The 24,746-nt window shown below is 41.4% G+C and overlaps 1 protein-coding gene across 1 annotated transcript in view; it reads left to right on the top strand.

Annotated features, from left to right (window-relative positions):
• LOC128700568 (collectin-10-like) overlaps positions 1-24,746 on the top strand; it is a 34,274-nt gene that overhangs the window by 1,466 nt on the left and 8,062 nt on the right. Inside the window, exons 2-5 of the mRNA XM_070080378.1 lie at positions 3,688-4,135; positions 7,135-7,258; positions 16,171-16,292; positions 18,724-18,835. Of these exons, the coding sequence (XP_069936479.1) occupies positions 3,920-4,135; positions 7,135-7,258; positions 16,171-16,292; positions 18,724-18,835 (574 nt within the window). The 5' untranslated portion in view covers positions 3,688-3,919. The remainder of the gene's footprint in view (positions 1-3,687; positions 4,136-7,134; positions 7,259-16,170; positions 16,293-18,723; positions 18,836-24,746) is intronic.

Genomic DNA, 24,746 nt, shown 5'->3' with positions numbered 1-24,746 from the left:
ACATATTGGGTCCATGGACGTCCAGGAACTGTACCTAAACATTAAATGAGCACATATTGGGTCCAGGGACGTCCAGGAACTGTACCTAAACATTAAAGGAACACATAATGGGTCCAGGGACTGTGCCTCAACGTTATAAAGGTACATAATGGATCCAGAGACTGTACCTCAACATTACAGAGGCACATAATGGGTCCAGGATTTGTACCTCAACATTACAGAGTCACAAAATGGGTCAAGATTCTTTACCTAAACGTTACGTAGGCACAAGATGGGTCCAGGATTCGTCCCTCAACATTACAGAGGGACATAGTGGGTGCAGGAACTGTACCTGAACAATACAGAGGCACATAATGGGTCCAGGGACTGTACCTCAACGTTATAGAGGTACATAATGGATCCAGGGACTGTACCTCAACATTACAGAGGTATAATGCGTCCAAGATTTGTACCTTAATATTACAGAGGGACATAATGGGTCCAGATATTGTATCTCAATATTACAGAGGCACAAAATTGATCCAGGGACTGTTCCTCAACATTACAGAGGTACAGAATGGGTCAAGGAACTGTTCCTCCTAATTATGGAGGCACAAAATGGGTCCGGGATTCGTGCCTCAACATTACGGAGGTTCATAATGAGTCCAGAAAGTGTACCTCAACATTATAAAGGTACATAATGAGTCCAGGAACTGTACATCAACATTACAGAGGCACATAATGGATCGAGAAACTGTATCTAAACATTACAGAGGCACATAATGAGTGCAGGAACTTTACCTAAACATTACAGAGGTTTTAATGGGTCCAGAAGCTGTACCTAAACATTACAGAGGCATATAATGAGTCCAAGAACTATACCTAAACATTACAGTGGCATATAATGAGTCGAGGAAGTGTACCTAAACATTACAGAGGCATATAATGAGTCCAGGAACTGTACCTAAACATTGCAGAGGCATATAATGGGTTCAGAAACTGTATATAAGCATTGCAGAGGCACATAATGGGCCCAGAAACTGTGTCTAAACATTACAGAGGTACATAATGGATCCAGCGACTGTACCTCAACATTACAAAGGCACATAATGGGACCAGGAACTGTACCTCAACATTACAGAGGCACATAATTGGTTCAGGAACTGTACCTCAACATTACAGAGAGACATAGTGGATCCAGGAACTGTACCTAAACATTACAGGAGCACATAATGGGTTCAGGGACTGTACCTCAACATTATAGAGGTACATAATGGATCCAGGGACTGTACCACAGCATTAGAGAGGTAAATAATGCGTTCGGGATTCGTACCTTAATTAACATTACAGAGGCACATAATGAGTCCAGGGACTGCATCTCAATATTACATAGGCACAAAATGGGTCCAGGGGCTGTTCCTCAACATTACAGAGGTACAGAATGGGTCAAGGAACTGTTCCTCAAGATTATAGAGGCTCAAAATGGGTTCAGGATTCGTACCTCGACATTACAGAGCGCATAATGGGTCCAGGAACAGTACCTCAACATTATAGAGGCACATAATGGGTTCAGAGCTGAACCTCAACATTACAGAGGGACATAGTGGGTGCAGGAACTGTACCTGAACAATACAGAGGCACATAATGGGTCCAGGGACTGTACCTCAGCGTTATAGAGGTACACAATGGATCCGGGGACTGTACCTCAACATTACAGAGGTACATAATGCGTCCAGGATTTGTACCTTAATATTACAGAGGGACATAATGGGTCCAGAGATTGTATCTCAATATTACAGAGGCACAAAATTCATCCAGGGACTGTTCCTCAACATTACAGAGGTACAGAAAGGGTCAAGGAACTGTTCCTCAAAATTATGGAGGCACAAAATGGGTCCAGGATTCGTGCCTCAACATTACAGAGGTACAAAATGGGTCCAGGAAGTGTACCTCAACATTATAAAGGTACATAATGAGTCCAGGAACTGTACATCAACATTACAGAGGCATAAATGGGTCCAGAAACTGCACCTAAACGTTACAGAGGCAAATAATGGGTCCAGAAACTGTATCTAAACATTACAGAGGCACATAATGGGTCCAGAAACTGTATCTAAACATTACAGAGGCACATAATGGGTTCAGAAACTGTATCTAAACATTACAGAGGCACATAATGGGTCCAGAAACTGTATCTAAACATTACAGAGGCACATAATGAGTCCAGGAACTGCGCCTCGTGGTGTAGCTATATACTGGATATGAAACCTTGTCTATCAAGACTGTAAGTTTAGAGGTATTTTTATTATTATTAATATTAATATAATTATTATTATTATTATTATTATTATTATTATTATTATTATTATTATTATTATTATTATTTTATTATCCTTATTGTTATAACCATTATTATTATTTCTAAAATTATTAATTATTATTTATAATAATAATTATTGCTAGCATTATACTAATGGGAGAGCGCTAAACCCAACGGGTCATACATCAGATGGAGGAATGGAAGTTAGGTTTGATCCAAGGAAATGGGGCATACCTCCCCTCTCCTTTGATGAGGATCCCTTCGTCAATATCAACGGGGTGGAGGAGTTAAAATTTGGGTCGGGTAGGAAATAGTAGCAGAATATTTAAGGGGGAGGATAGAAAGGGGAGGTGGTAGGAAAGAAGGAAGAGAGGAGGGGAGAAAGAGGGGAGGAAGAGGGGAGGGGAGGAAGAGGGGAGGCGAGGGGAGGAAGAGGGGAGGGGAGGGGAGGAATAAGGAAGGGGAGGAAAAGGGGAGGGGAGGAAAAAGGGAGGGGGAGGAGGAAGAAGGGTGGGGGAAGGGGAGGGGGAGGCAGAGCGATGGGAGAATAAAACAGGAGGGAAGGGAAAGAGGAAAGAATGGAAGGGGAAGGTTAGGAAGAGGGGAGGAGAAGAAGAGGGGGAGGGAGAGGAAGAGGGAATGGTAGGGGGTAGGAGAGGAAGAGGGGAGGAAGAGAAAGAGGGGGAGTAAGAAGGGAGGGTGAGGAAGAGGAGGGGACAAGAGGAAGGTAAGGAATAGGGAAAGGGAGGAAGAGAAGAGGGGGAAAAGGAAAGGAAAGGTGGAGGGTCCGGGGTGGATGAGGAGGAGGGAAGATAGAGGGAACGGGAGAAAGAGGAGAGAAAGAGGAGAGAAAGAGGGAAAGAGGATGACTTAAAATTGTAATTTTAACCAATATTGAGGACGCTATGAATTTTCTCAGACGTGGTAGCGGGACGCTGGGGGAGGGGGAGGGAAGGGGAGGGAGGGGGAGAGGGGAGGGAGGAGAAGGAGGGGGAGGGAGGCGAGGGACGGGAGGGAGGGGAGGGAGGCGAGGGACGGGAGGGAGGTGAGGGAGGGGGAGGGATGGGGAGGGATGGGGAACGAGGGGAAGGGAGGGGGAGGGAGGGAGAGGGAGGAGGGGGAGAGGGGGAGGGGGGAGGGGGGGAGGGGGAGAGGGGGAGGGGGAGGGAGGCGGAGGGAGGGGGAGGGAGGGGGAGGGAGGGGGAGGGAGGGGGAGGGGGGGAGGGAGGGGGGGAGGGGAGGGATAGGGAGGGGGAGGGAGGGGGAGGGAGGGGGAGAGGGGGAGGGAGGGGGAGGATACACTTTAGTGGGCCTAGTCTGAGGACTAGGAGCAGAGGGGGGCTCATCTCCCCACCAAAATCACTAAAACACATTATCTTCTCTTTCAGAAGCACTGATAGAATATCAGCAGTAACAGGTAGACCAGAGACAGCCAGGAGCTGCAGCAACAGTAGAAGCAACAGGAACAATAGTGCCAGCAACAGCAGCACCAGCAGCAAGGGCAGCAGCAGCACTAACAACAGCAACAGCAGTGCTATCAATAGCAACAATAGGAGCAACCCTGCCAGCAACAGCAGGAGGAGCAGTACCAGCACGAGGGAACAGACACACCTCCCCCACATGGCCGGTGCAGGCAGTGCTCGCCCTGGTCGTCACCCACCTTCATTAAGGATGGTGGTTGGTGTGGTGGTTGCAGTGGTAGTGGTGGGTCAAGTAGTGGCACTGCCAGGCACCTTCTTCACCAATGAAGAGATCAGAAACAAATGGTTACCCTCAGGTAGCATCGACGTTCTTACAGGCATCGACCAACCACTCTGTGAGGCACAATGTACAGTGGTGAGAATTTTTCTGTCTGTTAAAACACTCGCACGATCAAAGTTTTACTAATAACACATATAAAACACATAGACATCTTTAGTAAGTTTATTTAAGTACAGGTACACATTAGTACAGTTATTATACATAGTGCAAATTGTTAGGCAAAAGGACACAAGTGCAACTAATGTGACATTTTATTATGTCAACGTTTCGCTCTCCAGGAGGTATGTCAAGCTATTACAATAAAATGATACATTAGTTGCACTTGTGCCCTTTTACCTAACAAATTGTCTGTAATTCTGCCAACATTGATAGTGTAAATTACCTGGAATATCCCATAACAGGCAAAGTGATTTATTTCCATTGGTGTCCTTGTAATATCTTATTATTTAAACTTTAATAAGGATAATGTGATGAATGATACACAAGTGCAACACTTAGGTTTAGAAGTCTGCTGTGCAGGCGAAACGTTTCTACTATAAAAATGTTAATGTTAATAACTCAGTTTACCTTATTACTAGTGTATCTCGGTTTATTGTGACTGAGTTACTTAGCTGTTTTAACTTTTAAGGAGGGGGGTATTAAACACCATTAACGTAATTCTGCCGTATTTTAAGTACGGCTTTATCAAGTCTGCTTTTTTTGTCGTCTGCTATACTATTCTTGAAGACTGGATCACTTTTGCAACATCTGCGAATCAAACCATTCAACGGGCGGGGTTAGAACCCGAGATCAGAGTCTCAAAACTCCAGACCGTGGTATGGTTTGTTTGCAATCGTGTCATTACGATTTCGTGAGTCATCTGTGAATCTTTATTAAGGAAACGTTACGCCAGTCAGTGGCTTCATGAGTGCAATACAGAGAAGAATGAAGGAGGGACTGATTCTTCAAACGCCTCATCTTCCACCGTTCTTCTCAGTACTAGACTGAAAAGGCACCTGGGTGGAGAAATGTTTCCTAAATACAGATGCCCAAACGTTGCACAAGTCTCTCGCTCTACAACTTCTCCGTTGTCTAAAGCATTAACAATTACTGTTCCTTCTTCAGGCACCTAGACAACACACCATAGTTCTTAACCTAGATACAAGCAGAAATTTCTACTCGGGGGCGTTGACCCCCGAATCACTCTCCAGGTATACTTCAGACATCCTTGGGATGGACTTGTTATCCACGTATATCAATTATTATAACAATCATATCTAAGCGGTAAATCCCCAGTGTCAAACTGCATCACATACCTCAAACACTTTCTTCTTCTATCTCATCTTCAGTTTATTATCGATATATAACAAGTGACTTCTACAAAACTTACACACAAATTGGATGTCAGTTTTATATTAAGATTTCCGTCCATCCTCGACCATCGTTAGTTGGGAATTAACAGACATAAAATTGCACTTACCTTATTTTCACTTTAATACGACCCAGATACTCAGAGACCTGTTATCCTGGGTGTAAAGGGGAGCTAGGAGCAGAATAAACACAGCAGAGTAACTTTGAATTGTATTTTCCTTCACCAAGTGCGATTATAGGTATTTACAAGTATGTACACTATATGCAGGAGATTGAAATACATGTGTACAACACGGTAAATCAAGAGGCAAGGCACAGCCTAAAGACACAATGGGCAACCGTGTTCAACCAGCAGCTGGATGAAAATGAGAAGGGTGTGAATGTGAGTGGTATCCACGTCACCTTCACAATTGCCAGATCCACAATATGATTGGCTGAACCTAGATGCTGATTTGGCGATGGAGCCCCGTACATCGCCAAACTCTTAGCGACCTGATTCGCTGGTTGGTGAGGCAGCCTAAGTGAGTGTGTTAACATGCTCCGAATAAGGTGAATAAGGTTACATACTCTTTGCTTGCAACACATTCCTTGCAGACGGCCCTGCCTTTGGCTTACGATCACATTTTGACTTTTTGTCAGCAACTGTTTTACTATACGAACTTTGACACCCTTAGCGTCCCTTACGGCCCTTTTCTCCCCTCACCTCTGATCTTCTCTCCAATCTGTTTATAGCCCTGGCACTATTTTCTGCCCCACAGTGCTGCATGACCCTTGTCAGTTTAGTGTAATATTTGATTATAATAATCGTCTGGTGCTTTCCTGGTCTGCCAGACTGCTGTTGTTGGCAGCCCATTGGCTCACATATCCCTCACAGACAGGTTCATCTGGCACCTGGTAAAGATACTTGTCCAGTTTCCACTTGAAGACTTCTAAATTTGTCCTAACAGTGTTTCTGATATCTTGTGGTAAGATGTTGAGTAGATTGGGGCCAAGAATACAGTGTTCTCTTATTGTGCCCACGGCAGCCCTGCTTTTCATTGCTTTGCACTTCCTCCCACATCTCTCGCTCCAGTATGTTATGGCAGTGTGAAAATTTTGGACACGACCTTCAGGTACTTTCCAGGTGTATGTATTATCGTGTGTGTGTGTCTCTCTCTCTCTCTTGGACTTTAATGAATCGTAAATTGTTCCAGCCACGGCTTTGTGGATTAATTGTAATTGTAGCAACCATGATATTGCGGGTCATTTGTGAATTGTTCCAGCCACGGTATATCTGGTTAGTTGCAAATTGTTTCAGCCCTGAAAGTGTGGATAATCTGTGAATTGTTTCAGCCTAGAATATGTTCTAGGCAGAAAAAAATCACAATACTTCTTTCTTTGGGTCAATATATATTGAAATAAGTACACATCTTTCGTACCCAGGAAATCTTTCCCATCAGTGAGCAGCTGTCACTATTCAAATCATCGCTCAAGAATATTGTAGGTGAATGTGTCAACAATTTTTTGTAAACTCCCATGTTTAGCATTTAAATTTTCATCGCATTCCTATACCTGTATGCAAACAGATCATTGTGTGTACGACACAGATTTCTGACCCCTCCTGATTTGACCCCATGAGCCATGAGGCATAAACTTTGGTAGTCATCAAAACTTCCATTGTTATATGTAGACTATATAATCTTTGTACCTCATAAAGAAATAACAAAAAAAAATTTGAATTACAGCATCCCAAGTGTAACGCCTACGCTATTTCGTTGTTTGAGAGGAAGTGTGTGAGATACAACGCGAAGGTGGGCAAGGCTAAGCCCGTCCAGTACCTCGGATATAACCTTTACATCCTCAAGAAGAGTGAGTACTGCCCTTTGAGTACATTGTTAGTGTCTTTATAACTAAGAGGAACCGACATTGCTGTTACTTAAACATTTTCACTGAATTGACAGATCTCAGCATCTCAAACTTTGTTTCAGTAAAGTGGAATACATTATATTATACAATCAAGTTGATTGACATTTACATAACTACTTTATAGGAAACCTCTTGTACAGAAATGTAAGTGTAAGTGTACAGCACAGTAAACAAAGAAGGCAAAATGCAAGAGCCAGAGAATGCAAAGTGTACGACCAGCACCCCAAGACAAGTCTGCCAATTCGCGTGTCACAAGTTTACCTGGAGTTTACCTGAAGAGGGTTTCGGGGGTCAACGCCCCCGCGGCTCGGTCTGAGATCAGGCCTCATTTTGAATCAGGGTCTAATCAACCAGGCTGTTACTGCTGGCCGCACGCAAGCTGACGTACGAACCACATCCCGGCTGGTCAGGTACCGACTTTAGGTGCCTGTCCAGTGCTTTCTTAAAGACAGCCAGGGGTCTATTGGTAATCCCTTTTATGTATGCTGGGAGGCAGTTGAACAGTCTTGAGCCCTGGACACCCAGTGTGTTGTCTCTCAATGTACTCGTGGCTCCCCTGCTTTTCATCGGGGGAATGTCCGTGGAACTGAGGTACTGATAAAACGACGGGGCCTCTGTTGATCGTTAAATCCTTAGTGCTGGTTCGCTGGTCGGGAGGCAGCCTATAGGGGAGTGTGTCATAAGACTGAATGAAACGTAAAACAGGAGGTATCTAGAAACTCAATAAAAATAATATAATTATACGCTAAGTGAATGGTTGCGTACTGATATTATTATTTGAATCAGAAATAAGCGCTATACCCACAAGGGTCGTGGCATACTGGAAAGAAAAGGGGCATAGATTTTCCAGAATAAGTCCAGAGAGCATTTCTATCATCTTAAGATCTTTATCAAGGACGTGTGAAAAAAGACACTTGCGTACAGTACAGGACATTTATTAAAGGGAATGTTTTACCCTGTCTTCAGTAGTCCTTGCACCTGTATCAAGGTATCAGCCCTCGCACCTGTATCAAGGCTTCAGTCCTCGCACCTGTACCAAGGTATCAGTTCTCACACCTGTACCAAGGTATCAGTTCTCGCACCTGTACCAAGGTATCAGTTCTCGCACCTGTACCAAGATACCAGTCCTTGCACCTATTTGAAGGTATCAGCCCTCGCACCTGTATCAAGGTATCAGTCCTTGCACATGCATCAAGGTACCAGTCCTCACATATCAAGGTATCGGTCCTCGTACCTGTATCAAGGAATCAGTCCTCGCACCAGTATCAAGGTATCAGTCCTCGCACCTGTATCAAGGTATCAGTTCTTGCACCTGCATCAAGGCACCAGTCCTCACACCTGTATCAAGGTATCAGTCCTCGCACCTGTATCAAGGAATCAGTCCTCGCACCAGTATCAAGGTATCAGTCCTCGCACCTGTATCAAGGTATCAGTCCTTGCACCTGCATCAAGGCACCAGTCCTCACACCTGTATCAAGGTATCAGTCCTCGCACCTGTATCAAGGTATCAGTCCTCGCACCTGTATCAAGATACCAGTCCTCACACCTGTATCAAGGTATCAGTCCTCGCACCTGTATCAAGGTATCAGTCCTCGCACCTGTATCAAGGTATCAGTCCTCGCATCTGTATCAAGGTATCAGTCCTCACACCTGTATCAAGGAATCAGTCCTCGCACCAGTATCAAGGTATCAGTCCTCGCACCTGTATCAAGGTATCAGTCCTTGCACCTGCATCAAGGCACCAGTCCTCACACCTGTATCAAGGTATCAGTCCTCGCTTCTGTATCATTGTGTCAGTCCTCGCACCTGTATCAAGATACCAGTCCTCACACCTGTATCAAGGTATCAGTCCTCGCACCTGTATCAAGGTATCAGTCCTCGCACCTGTATCAAGGTATCAGTCCTCGCATCTGTATCAAGGTATCAGTCCTCACACCTGTATCAAGGTATCAGTCCTCGCACCTGTATCAAGGTATTGTAGACAGCCTGTACTGTCTGCACAGACAGCCATGCTGTCTGCCAGATGAGTTCATATTTAGCGCTATGCTTGTGCTGCCACCTACAGGCTTACCACTTCAGTATGCCCACCCCTGCCTCTGCCTCACTCACTCAGCGGCCTAGACTCAGACAACTGGTCCTACTCCTCTCTCCCTCGCGGACATGGCCCTCCTGGGCCATGGGCACTTAACACACTGCTTGTGTACCCCGCGACATTGCAAATAAAGGAAGAACCCCTCCTGAGCTTTGTCATTACTCCCCGCTACCAGAAATACCAATAAACCTTATAAAACATTGGTGGAAGCGGTGGCTGCAGCAAGTGTGTTTGCCTGGAAAGAGGAAGGAAGAGGAATGAAGTTGTGCTCACGTCATCACCCCACATAAGAAGCATCCGTCTTTCAAAGAGTTATCTTGGTGTCATGTCTGCACGTTTCACCATCCAGACACAAGTACACGCAGGATCTAGCCGATATTTGCTGAACTTCTTCGAGAATTGTAAAAGGCGCGTTCCAGTGTTCAGCGTCACTTGTATGTTCTGCTGTTATTGTTCAGCTCAGCACAGCTATTTCAGCAAGTCAGAGGTGAGTTTTATGGTGATTTCTGCGTCCAGTGTGAGTGCCTTCCTGTCTCTGTGGGTGGGAGGAGGAGGAGGAAGTGGCCGTTCCTCGCCATACACTCACCCACGCTCGCTCTGCTGTACACTCACACCTCACCAGCCTACCACCACACTCCACCACTATGTACTTACTCCCTCTGCTGTGTTTTCTGCTGTTTTCCGTGTGAATTCATTGCCAGAGCTGTGTATCTGAGTGCCTAAGGCCACTTGAAGCTACGTGGATCACCATGCCACGTGGATCAGCAGGCCACATAGATCACGAAGCCACGTGGAGCAAGCCACGCGGAGTGTCGACGATGTCACGTGGGTCTACAAGCCATGTGGGTTACCAAGTCAAACGTCCCAGTTCACATTCTGTGGTATGCTGCCCGCATCACATTGCCGTCACCCACGATGCTGCCCGACTTCATGACGTCACGATGTCTCCCTGACGTCACCTCGAGACGTCTGCTGACGTCACCATGCTGCTGACGTCACCTCGTGACATCACATGATGTCACATCGAGTGTTCTAGTAATTATTTCAGTATTGTCGAGAAGATTGAGAGAAGATATATGTCATATGTTAATTAATTCCTCTCGGTCTGTGTTCTCACATGTTTGTGTATAGCTTAGTGTCAATTTTTGCATAGATAAGCGTCTTTTGCTAGTAAGCCCTGTAGTACCGCATATGCAGTGCGGATGGGTGCAATTTTCCGTGTGTCCTGTGTGGTCTGCGCCCAGACCACTGTGTAGCACCTCCTGTTACTTGTCACCAGGTGTGACATGCACATTTGACAGCTGATATTAGTCAGTCCGAGCGTCTGAGCCTCTTGTACAGAAAGCTCTTAATTGTTCATCGCTCATGATGTCCTGTAGAATCGTACCTGCTACAATTCCTATTGAGATTTGTTTCACTTCACCTCCAGACCATCAGAGTGCAGTTATATGTAGAGAAATAAGTCTGGGGATGCTTAAACTAATCTCTGCTATAACTCCAACTGCCGAGAGAATGACACTCGTCAAGCCACAGTTTAAGCCCTGTCGGCAGGCGCTATGTCAGCCTCGTGTCATAGCTTCAGTGAGCAGCCTGCAGAAAGATGATGTCACATTAACTGCTAACCCGCTCACTGCATTACAGTGTATGATGTTACGACTCCCCAGATGTTTCGCTGAGTCGTCTCTGCCACAACTCACTGCCACGACTCATTTCACGCTCGCCGGCAGTGACCACCCCAGCGACAGTACCAGTCGAGAAATGTCCTCCTGAGTCGCTTGCCAGAAGTCCTGCCCAGTTGCCGAGTACTAACGACGCCTCACTCGAGGGCACCAGCAGGCTGTGCCCAAGGTTGAGTGAAACCCTGCAGCGACTCCTTCGATGACTGCTTCACCGTTCCAGAGGAGACCGTACCCTGTTACGTCACAGCTCAGCCGCAGCGATGTCTCCTGCGTTTCAGTATCTGTCCAGATGCAGGAAGGCATGCAGTGATGCCCATAGATGCTCACTGCCTATGACCACGAAATTTAGCACACCCCACCTGTTCTTTCTTCCGTCCCTGTAGGAAGTTTTTCTTTCCATGTCCATATGTATATATATATATGTTTTTATTTTGTGCCCAGTTCCTACGAAAAAGCTTATAAAACATTATACCAGTCCTCGCACTTGTATCAAGGTATCAGTCCTCGTACCTGTTCGAAGGTATCAGTCCTAGCACATGTACCAAGGCATCAGTTCTCGCACCTATATCAAGGTATCAGTCCTTACACCTGCATCAAGGTACCAGTCCTCACACCTGTATCAAGGTATCAGTCCTCGTACCTGCATGAAAGAATCAATCCTCGAACCTGTATCAAGGTATCAGTCTTCTCACATGTATCAAGGTATCAGCCCTCGCACCTGTATCAAGGTATCGGTCCACTCACCTGTATCAAGGTAACAGTCCTTGCACCTGTATCAAGTTATCAGTCCTCGCGCCTGTATCAAGGTACCAGTCCTCGCACCTGTACCAAGGTATCAGTCCCCGCCCCTTTATCAACGTACCAGTCCTAGCACCTGTACCAAGGTATCAGTCCTCGCACCTGTATCAAGGTACCAATCCTCGCACCTGTATCAAGTTATCAGTCCTCGCCCCTGTATCAAGGTATCAGTCCTCGCCCCTGTATCAAGATACCAGTCCTCACACCAGAATCAAGTTATCAGTCCTCACACCTGTATCAAGGTACCAGTCCTCGCACCTGTATCAAGGTATCAGTCCTCGCACCTGTGTCAAGGTACCAGTCCTCGCACCTGTATCAAGGTATCAGTCCTCGCCCCTGTAATTTCACACCACACGTCTAAATTACTCTTATTACTTATATAGGGAGTGATTTCAATTCATATTGGTCATACACCACATAAAAAATGGGAATTATTTAGGGTCGGTCAAAGGAAGGGGAGAATAACACAAGTTCCTTGGACCAAGAGCCCTTCACCAACACTGAGGAACATCCCGCAGGAGGGTTTTCACATATTTTTTAGAGTTTATGTCTTCAGTGAATTACAATAACTCTTAATGAGTTTCTTAGAATAGTAATAGGAAGATAATACTTCTAGATGTGATAGGAAGATCATACTACTTGTAGTGATAGGAAGATCATACTACTAGTAGTGATAGGAAGATCATACTACTTGTAGTGATAGGAAGATCATACTACTTGTAGTGATAGGAAGATCATACTACTAGTAGTGATAGGAAGATCATACTACTTGTAGTGATAGGAAGATCATACTACTTGTAGTGATAGGAAGATCATACTATTAGTAGTGATAAAAAGATCATACTACTAGTAGTGATAAGAAGATCATACTACTAGTAGTGACATGAAGATCATACTACTGGAAGTGATAGGAACATCATACTACTAGTAGTGACATGAAGATTATACTACTGGAAGTGATAGGAAGATCATACAACTAGTAGTGGCATGAACATCATACTACTAGTAGTGACAGGAAGATCATACTACTAGTGGTGATAGGAAGATCATACTACTAGTAGTGGTAGTAAGATCATTCTACTAGTAGTGATTATAAGATCATACTACGAAGAGTGATAGTGAGATCATACTACGAGGGGTGATAGGAGGATCATACTACTAGTATTGATAGTAAAATCATACTACTAGTATTGATAGTAAAATCATACTACTAGTAGTGATAGGAAGATTATACTACTAGTATTGATAGTAAACTCATACTACTAGTAGTGATAGGAAGATCATACTACTAGTGTTGATAGTAAAATCATACTACTAGTAGTGATAGGAAGATCATACTACTAGTATTGATAGTAAAATCATACTAATAGTAGTGATAGTAAGATCATACTACGAGGAGCGACAGGAAGATCATACTACTAGTAGTAAGAGAAATATCATACTAGTAATGATAGGACGATCATTCTACTAGTAGTAATAGAAAGATCATACTGCTAGTAGTACTAGGGAGATCATACTACTAGTAGCGATAGGACTGATATACTACTAGTAGTACTAGGAAGGCCATACTACAAGAAAGGATAGGAAAATCATTCTACTAGTAGTGATAGGATGACCATTCTACTAGTAGTGATAGGATGACCATACTACTAGTAGTGATAGGATGACCATACTACTAGTAGTGATAGGATGACCATACTAATAGTAGTGATAGGAAATCTATACTACTAGTAGTAATAGGAGGATCATACTACTAGCAGTGATATGAATATCATGCTAGTAGTTATAGAAATATCATACTACTAGCAGTGATAGTAAGATCATACTACAAGGAGTGATAGTAAGATCATACTAATAGTGGTGATAGGAAAATCATATTACTAGTAGTGACAGAAATATCATTCTTCTAGTAGTGATAGGAAGATCTTACTAGTAGTGGTAGGATTATCATATTAGTACTGACAGGATCATCATGCTACTAGGTGTGATAGGAAGATCATACTAATAGTAGTGATAGGCAAATCATACTAGTAGCGATAGGAGGATCATACTACTAATAGTGACATGTACAACATACTACTAGTAGTGACATGAAGATCGTACTGATAGTAGTGATAGGAAAATGATACTACTAGTAGTGATAGGAAGACATATTACTATTAGTGATAGGAAGATCATACTACAAGTAATGACATGAAGATCATACTGCAAGTAGTGACAGGAAGATGATAATACTAGTAGTGATAGGAAGGTCATCCTACTAGTAATGACATGAAGATCATACTACTAGTAGTGATAGGATGATCGTACTACAAGTAGTAATAGGAAGATCATACTACTAGTAGCGAGAGGAATATCATGCTACTAGTAGTGACATGAAGATCATATTACTAATAGTGATAGGAAGATCATACTAATAATAGTAGTGATAGGATGACCATACTACTAGTAGTGATAGGATGACCATACTACTAGTAGTGATAGGATGACCATACTACTAGTAGTGATAGGAAATCTATACTACTAGTAGTGATAGGGGGATCATACTACTAGCAGTGATATGAATATCATGCTAGTAGTGATAGGAAGATCATACTACTAGTAGTGATAGTAAGATCATACTACAAGGAGTGATAGTAAGATAATACTAATAGTGGTGATAGGAAAATCATACTACTAGTAGTGACAGAAATATCATTCTTCTAGTAGTGATAGGAAGATCTTACTAGTAGTGATAGGATGATCATACTAGTAGTGACAGGATGATCATGCTACTAGGTGTGATAGAAAAATCATACTACTAGTAGTGATAGGAAAATCATACTAGTAGCGATAGGAGGATAATACTACTAATAGTGACATGAACAACATACTACTAGTAGTGACATGAAGATCGTACTGATAGTAGTGATAGGAAAATGATACTACTAGTAGTGATAGGAAGACATATTACTATTAGTGATAGGAAGATCATACTACAAGTAATGACATGAAGATCATACTAGAAGTAGTGACAGGAAGATGATAATATTAGTAGTGATAGGAAGGTCATCCTACTAGTAATGACATGAAGATCATACTACTAGTAGTGATAGAATGATCGTACTACAAGTAGTAATAGGAAGATCATACTACTAGTAGCGATAGGAATATCATGCTACTAGTAGTGACATGAAGATCATATTACTAATAGTGATAGGAAGATCATACTAATAGTAGTGGCATATCATACTACTAGTAGTGATAGGAAGATCATACTTCTAGTAGTGATAGGAAGATCATACTGCTAGTAGTGACATGAAAATCATACTGCTAGTAGTAATATGAAGATCATAGTACTAGTAGTGACATGAAAGTCATGCTACTAGTAGTGATAGGAAGATCATACTACTAGTAGTGATAGAAAGATCATACTACTAGTAGTGACATGAAGATCATACTGCTAGTAGTAATAGGAAGATCATAGTACTAGTAGTGATATGAAAGTCATACTACTAGTATAATAAGATCATACTATTAGTAGTGATAGGAAGATCATACTACTAGTGGTGATAGGATGATCATACTGCTATTAGTTATAGGAAGATCATATCGCTAGTAGTGATAGGAAGATCATATTACTAGTAGTGATAGGAAGATCATTCTGCTAGTAGTGATAGGAAGATCATACGACTGGTAGTGAGTTGAAGATCATACTACTAGTTGTGATAAGAAGTTCATACTACTAGTAGTGACATGAAGACCATACTACTAGTAGTGACAAGACGATCATATTACTAATAGTGAGAGGAAGATCTCACTACTAGTAGTGACATGAAGATCATACTACAAGTAGTGATTGGAAGATCATACTACTAGTAGTGAAAGGAAGATCATTCTACTAGTAGTGACATGAAGATCATTCTACTAATAGTTACAGGAAGATCATACTACTAGTAATGATAGAAAGATCATACTGCTAGTAGTGACATGAAGATCATACTATTAGTAGTGATTGGAAGATCATACTACTAGTAGTGATAGGAAGATCATACTACTAGTAGTGACATGAAAATCATTCTGCTAGTAGTTATAGGAAGATCATTCTACTGGAAGTGTTAGCAACACCAGCTACAGAATCATTTATAGCGGATGGTAGTATTAGTAGGAATGTTATTACTAAAATCGAAAGTGATTGCTAAACTCACATGGGTCATGCAGCAGTAACTACTAGTAATAGTAGTTCTTACTACATCATTATTAAGTGTGCAGGCAAGTGCCACCACCAACACCACCTTCCTCCTCAGCTACTGATGATGGTTACAACGTGTATGGTACCAACTACCTGAAACTCTACCTGGATAGGAAGAATGCCTTTGACGCCAGCAAAGCTTGTGCTGACGAGGGAGGAACACTGCCTTCAGTAACAGTGAGTAAAGGTTCCACTATAATCTGTACCTTGTCCGTAATTAATTTCTCATTTGATTTGGAAAAATGAACTTGTTGTTAGAAGACGGGGGAGTTTACGTTCCAGTTAATACACACTAAAATAAAAAAAAAATTAAGTAGATTCTGTTTCCACGTTGAAACTCTCAGGAATGTACACTTGTAAAAAATAATCACAAATAATGTTATTAGTAGCAGTATTGTTATTATAAATATTATTATTGCAATAATTGTAAGTGTAAAGGCGTCATACGACACCTGGGAAATGGGATGTAACGAGGTTTGATTTAGGGAAGTGTTCTCAATTAATTCATGAGGTTTGTGGTTAGATTATCGGCATGGGTGGAAATGTTGGGCGTTTTCCCCTACACCTGCTGTTTCAGTTTACCTAGCAGTAAGTAGGTACCTGGGTGTTAGTCGACTGGTGTGGGTCGCATCCTGGGGGATAAGATTGAAGGACCCTAGACGTCAATGATGTACTGACTTTCTTTGGTAATCCTGGGTGGTTATCTTTCTGGGTTATAAAAAAACAACAATTCTTACCTTATCCCATCTTATCACCACAAGATAGTTTTCCGTATAGTGAAGATAATATGACTGAATTGATGAGACAAGTAACATCAATGGATGCAAACCAGACTAAGAAGGGAGAAAAGATAAATACCCTGATTAGTATTAATGATAAATTATAAGAATGGAATGGAGACTAATTTAAATAATTATAACAGTTAAAACGAATAGCTGAAAATGAATGGAATTAATCAGAAGACAGAAACAGAAAATTTCAAGAGATGGAAAATGTGTCAAGACTAGCAAAACAGTGGAATGTAAGAAGGCAAATAAAAGTTGAATAGACATTGCTAAACAGAGTAGAAGTTGAGAAGTAGATAAATATGGAAATGACATTACTATTAAGGCTAACAAACACCATATTAAAAGAGATAGTAAACACAATAGTGATAACTATGGGAAGAGAGAGAGAGAGAGAGAACGCATCAAGAATAAAGATATGGGGAAAAGTTTATAAAAAATTACTAAGGAAATATGTGTTTGTACTACAATAAGACAAACTACAAACAACAGCAGCATAGGTAGACAAATGGCAGGAAAATATAGACCTGGCAAGATTATATGTTAGTTACATGTTAAACATATGGAAGAGCTGAGCACAGTGTATAAACAGTGTATTTCTCTCAGTGTATGTGCACAGAGTGGAAAGATTACGGACAGCCTTAATGACCCTAGTGTGGTAGATACTCTACATACCCCATTAAGCAACCAACCAACCAACCAACTAACCAACCAACCAACCAATCAATCAATCAATCAACCAACCAACCATCCAATCAACCAACCAATCAACCAACCAACCATCCAATCAACCAACCAATCAACCAACCAACCAACCAATCAACCAACCAATCAACCAACCAATCAACAAACCAACCAATCAACCAACCAACCAATCAACCAACCAACCAACAAACCGATCAACCAACTAACCAGTCAACCAACCAACCAACCAACCAACCAACCAACTAATCAACCAACCAATCAACCAACCAACCAATCAACCAACCAACCAATCAACCAACCAATCAACCAACCAATCAACCAACCAACCAATCAACCTACCAAACATGGAAGATCTTTTATAAAAACTGAAAACAAAAGCTATAGACAAAAAAAAATCAACATCTCGGACCTTCAAGGGTGCCTTGATGTCAATGAGGTGCTCTTGATCCTAGAAAGGGAACTAATACTTGTTTTCTCGGACTGATCCTGATCGCTATCCATTTTCCCTGAGGGTATATAACCCCCCCCCCCATGATGGTAGTACTAATGATAACCCATTTAAAAGATAGAAAAAACAGTGATACAAAATGTATATTACAAACTTAAAATATTTAAATAGGTCGGAAATGGATAGATAGATATTTTACTAAGGAAGAAAATTCTTTTGGAAAGGAAGAGCAAATAAGAGGGGAATTAGAAGTGTTCCTACCTGCAGAAGAATGTGTGTGTATCCAGTGCTGAAAACCGATCATAGTGGGTCGTGGAGCACCTGAGGTAATCTGGAGAGATCTGGAGTTTATCTGGAGAGAGTTCCGGGGGTCAACGCCCCCGCGGCCCGGTCTGTGACCAGGCCTCCTTAGGTCAGTGTCCCAGGATGCGACCCACACCAGTCGACTAACACCCAGGTACCCATTTTACTGATGGAGAACATAGACAACAGGTGGAAAGAAACACGCCCAATGTTTCTACTCTGGTCACAGGTCCACTTCCTAAGAACAAGAGCCTCTCAAAAGTATCAAGGAACCTCTTGTGACGAAGGGGGGGGGAAGGGAAGGTGGGGAACTACTGTTTATTAACTGAAAAATACCTTGATTAATGTATTTTTCCTCATGACCCAGAGCGATGACATGAACGTCTACCTGTTCAACCTGTTACAGAAGAACTTGGTCTGGCGAGCTACCATTGGAGTCTCAGACATGAAGACTGAGGGACAATGGATGTATGCTAATGGTAAGATTTATTTATTGCTTTACTATATCACTAATGCTACGCTTCTCTAAAATTTCCCAATTAAACAATGTTAGTTGTAATAACATTATTCTTAATACTGTAAATATGCAAATCAAAACTAATTACAGTAATAACAACAGTAATTTCAATAGCTATTATCAGCTGCAGTAGTAACAGCAACAGTAATATTAACAGCTGCAGTAGTAACAGTATCAGTAATGTCAGCAGCTGTAGTAGTAACAGCAACAGTAATATTAACAGCTGCAGTAGTAACAGTATCAGTAATATTAGCAGCTGTAGCAGTAACAGTATCAGTAATATCTGCAGCTGTAGTAGTAACAGCAACAGTAATATTAACAGCTGCAGTAGTAACAGTATCAGTAATATTAACAGCTGCAGTAGTAACAGTATCAGTAATATTAGCAGCTGTAGTAGTAACAGCAACAGTAATGTTAACAGCTGCAGTAGTAACAGTATCAGTAATATTAACAGCTGCAGTAGTAACAGTATCAGTAATATCTGCAGCTGTAGTAGTAACAGCAACAGTAATATTAACAGCTGCAGTAGTAACAGCAACAGTAATATTAACAGCTGCAGTAGTAACAGTATCAGTAATATCTGCAGCTGTAGTAGTAACAGCAACAGTAATATTAACAGCTGCAGTAGTAACAGTATCAGTAATATCTGCAGCTGTAGTAGTAACAGCAACAGTAATATTAACAGCTGCAGTAGTAACAGTATCAGTAATATCTGCAGCTGTAGTAGTAACAGCAACAGTAATATTAACAGCTGCAGTAGTAACAGTATCAGTAATATCTGCAGCTGCAGTAGTAACAGCAACAGTAATATTAACAGCTGCAGTAGTAACAGTATCAGTAACATTAACAGCTGCAGTAGTAACAGCAACAGTAATATTAACAGCTGTAGTAGTAACAGCAACAGTAATATTAACAGCTGCAGTAGTAACAGTATCAGTAATATTAACAGCTGTAGTAGTAACAGCAACAGTAATATTAACAGCTGTAGTAGTAACAGCAACAGTAATATTAACAGCTGTAGTAGTAACAGTATCAGTAACATTAACAGCTGCAGTAGTAACAGCAACAGTAATATTAACAGCTGTAGTAGTAACAGTATCAGTAATATCTGCAGCTGTAGAAGTAACAGCAACAGTAATATTAACAGCTGTAGTAGTAACAGCAGCAGTAATATTAACAGCTGCAGTAGTAACAGTATCAGTAATATCTGCAGCTGTAGAAGTAACAGCAACAGTAATATTAACAGCTGTAGTAGTAACAGTATCAGTAACATTAACAGCTGCAGTAGTAACAGCAACAGTAATATTAACAGCTGTAGTAGTAACAGTATCAGTAATATCTGCAGCTGTAGAAGTAACAGCAACAGTAATATTAACAGCTGTAGTAGTAACAGCAACAGTAATATTAACACCTGTAGTAGTAACAGTATCAGTAACATTAACAGCTGCAGTAGTAACAGCAACAGTAATATTAACACCTGTAGTAGTAACAGTATCAGTAATATTAACACCTGTAGTAGTAACAGCAACAGTAATATTAACAGCTGCAGTAGTAAGAGCAACAGTAATATTAACACCTGTAGTAGTAACAGCAACAGTAATATTAACAGCTGCAGTAGTAAGAGCAACAGTAATATTAACACCTGTAGTAGTAACAGTATCAGTAATATCAGCAGCTGTAGTAGTAACAGCAACGGTAATATTAGCAACTGTAGTAGTAACAGCAACAGTAATATTAACACCTGTAGTAGTAACATTATCAGTAACATTAGCAGCTGCAATAGCAACAGCAACAGCAAAGTTGTTCACACATAAACAGTACAGTACTATAAAAAATCTGTAATTTTGTATATAATTTTTTTAAGAGGCTGGCCGTCTCCCACCGACGCAGGGCGACCCGAGAAAGGAACATTTTCACCAACATTCACACAAACACTTTCTTGATAAATTAGACACATGTGCAACACTTGGGTATCATTATTGAGGAAACGTTTCGCCACACAGTAGCTTCATCAGTCCATACAAAAGAAGAATAGTAGTTGGGACAGACAGACCTGCTCTAAACCCATACTGCCCTGGGTTGTGTAACTGATGGGTATCGAGATGAGTGATGATCTTGCTTCTTAGAACCCTTTCAAAGATTTTTATGATATGGGATGTTAGTGTTAGCGGTCTGTAGTCCCTTGCTGTTGCTTTACTGCCCCTTTGTGGAGTGGGTCTACGTCTATTGTTTTTAGTAACTGGGACGACCCCCGTGTCCATGCTCCCTCTCCACAAAATGTTAAAAACACGTGATCAGGACTTCTTGCAGTTCTTGATGAACACGGAGTTCCATGAGTTTGGACCTGGGGCAGATCCCGGGCTATACCCAGCTACACATTATCCAGCCTCAAAAAACAACACAACATACGTGTCACCTTACCATTGAGCCATATATATATATATATATATATATATATATATATATATATATATATATATATATATATATATATATATATATATATATATATATATATATATATATATATATATATATATATATATATATATATATATATATATATATATATATATATATATATATATATATATATATATATATATATATATATATATATATATATATATATATATATATATATATATATATATATATATATATATATTATTTTTTTTTTTTTTATTATCACACTGGCCGATTCCCACCATGGCAGGGTGGCCCGAAAAAGAAAAACTTTCACCATCATTCACTATCACTGTCTTGCCAGAAGGGTGCTTTACACTTCAGTTTTTAAACTGCAACCTTAACACTGGATTATTTTTTTTTTATTATCACACTGGCCGATTCCCACCATGGCAGGGTGGCCCGAAAAAGAAAAACTTTCACCATCATTCACTCCATCACTGTCTTGCCAGAAGGGTGCTTTACACTTCAGTTTTTAAACTGCAACATTAACACCCCTCCTTCAGAGTGCAGGCACTGTACTTCCCATCTCCAGGACTCAAGTCCGGCCTGCCGGTTTCCCTGAACCCCTTCATAAATGTTACTTTGCTCACACTCCAACAGCACATCAAGTATTAAAAACCATTTGCTCCATTCACTCCTATCAAACACGCTCACGCATGCCTGCTGGAAGTCCAAGCCCCTCGCACACAAAACCTCCTTTATCCCCTCCCTCCAACCTTTCCTAGGCCGACCCCTACCCCGCCTTCCTTCCACTACAGACTGATACACTCTTGAAGTCATTCTGTTTCGCTCCATTCTCTCTACATGTCCGAACCACCTCAACAACCCTTCCTCAGCCCTCTGGACAACAGTTTTGGTAATCCCGCATCTCCTCCTAACTTCCAAACTACAAATTCTCTGCATTATATTCACACCACACATTGCCCTCAGACATGACATCTCCACTGCCTCCAGCCTTCTCCTCGCTGCAACATTCATCACCCACGCTTCACACCCATATAAGAGCGTTGGTAAAACTATACTCTCATACATTCCCCTCTTTGCCTCCAAGGACAAAGTTCTTTGTCTCCACAGACTCCTAAGTGCACCACTAACTCTTTTTCCCTCATCAATTCTATGATTCACCTCATCTTTCATAGACCAATCCGCTGAAACGTCCACTCCCAAATATCTGAATACGTTCACCTCCTCCATACTCTCTCCCTCCAATCTGATATCCAATCTTTCATCACCTAATCTTTTTGTTATCCTCATAACCTTACTCTTTCCTGTATTCATCTTTAATTTTCTTCTTTTGCACACCCTACCAAATTCATCCACCAATCTCTGCAACTTCTCTTCAGAATCTCCCAAGAGCACAGTGTCATCAGCAAAGAGCAGCTGTGACAACTCCCACTTTGTGTGTGATTCTTTATCTTTTAACTCCACGCCTCTTGCCAAGACCCTCGCATTTACTTCTCTTACAACCCCATCTATAAATATATTAAACAACCACGGTGACATCACACATCCTTGTCTAAGGCCTACTTTTACTGGGAAAAAATTTCCCTCTTTCCTACATACTCAAACTTGAGCCTCACTATCCTCGTAAAAACTCTTCACTGCTTTCAGTAACCTACCTCCTACACCATACACTTGCAACATCTGCCACATTGCCCCCCTATCCACCCTGTCATACGCCTTTTCCAAATCCATAAATGCCACAAAGACCTCTTTAGCCTTATCTAAATACTGTTCACTTATATGTTTCACTGTAAACACCTGGTCCACACACCCCCTACCTTTCCTAAAGCCTCCTTGTTCATCTGCTATCCTATTCTCCGTCTTACTCTTAATTCTTTCAATAATAACTCTACCATACACTTTACCAGGTATACTCAGCAGACTTATCCCCCTATAATTTTTGCAACCTCTTTTATCCCCTTTGCCTTTATACAAAGGAACTATGCATGCTCTCTGCCAATCCCTAGGTACCTTACCCTCTTCCATACATTTATTAAATAATTGCAACAACCACTCTAAAATTATATCCCCACCTGCTTTTAACATTTCTATCTTTATCCCATCAATCCCGGCTGCCTTACCCCCTTTCATTTTACCTACTGCCTCACGAACTTCCCCCACACTCACAACTGGCTCTTCCTCACTCCTACAAGATGTTATTCCTCCTTGCCCTATACACGAAATCACAGCTTCCCTATCTTCATCAACATTTAACAATTCCTCAAAATATTCCCTCCATCTTCCCAATACCTCTAACTCTCCATTTAATAACTCTCCTCTCCTATTTTTAACTGACAAATCCATTTGTTCTCTAGGCTTTCTTAACTTGTTAATCTCACTCCAAAACTTTTTCTTATTTTCAACAAAATTTGTTGATAACATCTCACCCACTCACTCATTTGCTCTCTTTTTACATTGCTTCACCACTCTCTTAACCTCTCTCTTTTTCTCCATATACTCTTCCCTCCTTGCATCACTTCTACTTTGTAAAAACTTCTCATATGCTAACTTTTTCTCCCTTACTACTCTCTTTACATCATCATTCCACCAATCGCTCCTCTTCCCTCCCGCACCCACTTTCCTGTAACCACAAACTTCTGCTGAACACTCTAACACTACATTTTTAAACCTACCCCATACCTCTTCGACCCCATTGCCTATGCTCTCATTAGCCCATCTATCCTCCAATAGCTGTTTATATCTTACCCTAACTGCCTCCTCTTTTAGTTTATAAACCTTCACCTCTCTCTTCCCTGATGCTTCTATTCTCCTTGTATCCCATCTACCTTTTACTCTCAGTGTAGCTACAACTAGAAAGTGATCTGATATATCTGTGGCCCCTCTATAAACATGTACATCCTGAAGTCTACTCAACAGTCTTTCATCTACCAATACATAATCCAACAAACTACTGTCATTTCGCCCTACATCATATCTTGTATACTTATTTATCCTCTTTTTCTTAAAATATGTATTACCTTTAACTAAACCCCTTTCTATACAAAGTTCAATCAAAGGGCTCCCATTATCATTTACACCTGGCACCCCAAACTTACCTACCACACCCTCTCTAAAAGTTTCTCCTACTTTAGCATTCAGGTCCCCTACCACAATTACTCTCTCACTTGGTTCAAAGGCTCCTATACATTCACTTAACATCTCCCAAAATCTCTCTCTCTCCTCTGCATTCCTCTCTTCTCCAGGTGCATACACGCTTATTATGACCCACTTCTCGCATCCAACCTTTACTTTAATCCACATAATTCTTGAATTTACACATTCATATTCTCTTTTCTCCTTCCATAACTGATCATTTAACATTACTGCTACCCCTTCCTTTGCTCTAACTCTCTCAGATACTCCAGATTTAATCCCATTTATTTCCCCCCACTGAAACTCTC

The sequence above is a fragment of the Cherax quadricarinatus genome, unplaced genomic scaffold (genome assembly GCF_038502225.1).
Source record: "Cherax quadricarinatus isolate ZL_2023a unplaced genomic scaffold, ASM3850222v1 Contig367, whole genome shotgun sequence".
Lineage (NCBI taxonomy): Eukaryota > Metazoa > Arthropoda > Malacostraca > Decapoda > Parastacidae > Cherax > Cherax quadricarinatus.
Note: the sequence above shows the minus strand (reverse complement) of the source record. Positions and strands in the feature narration are given on the sequence as shown.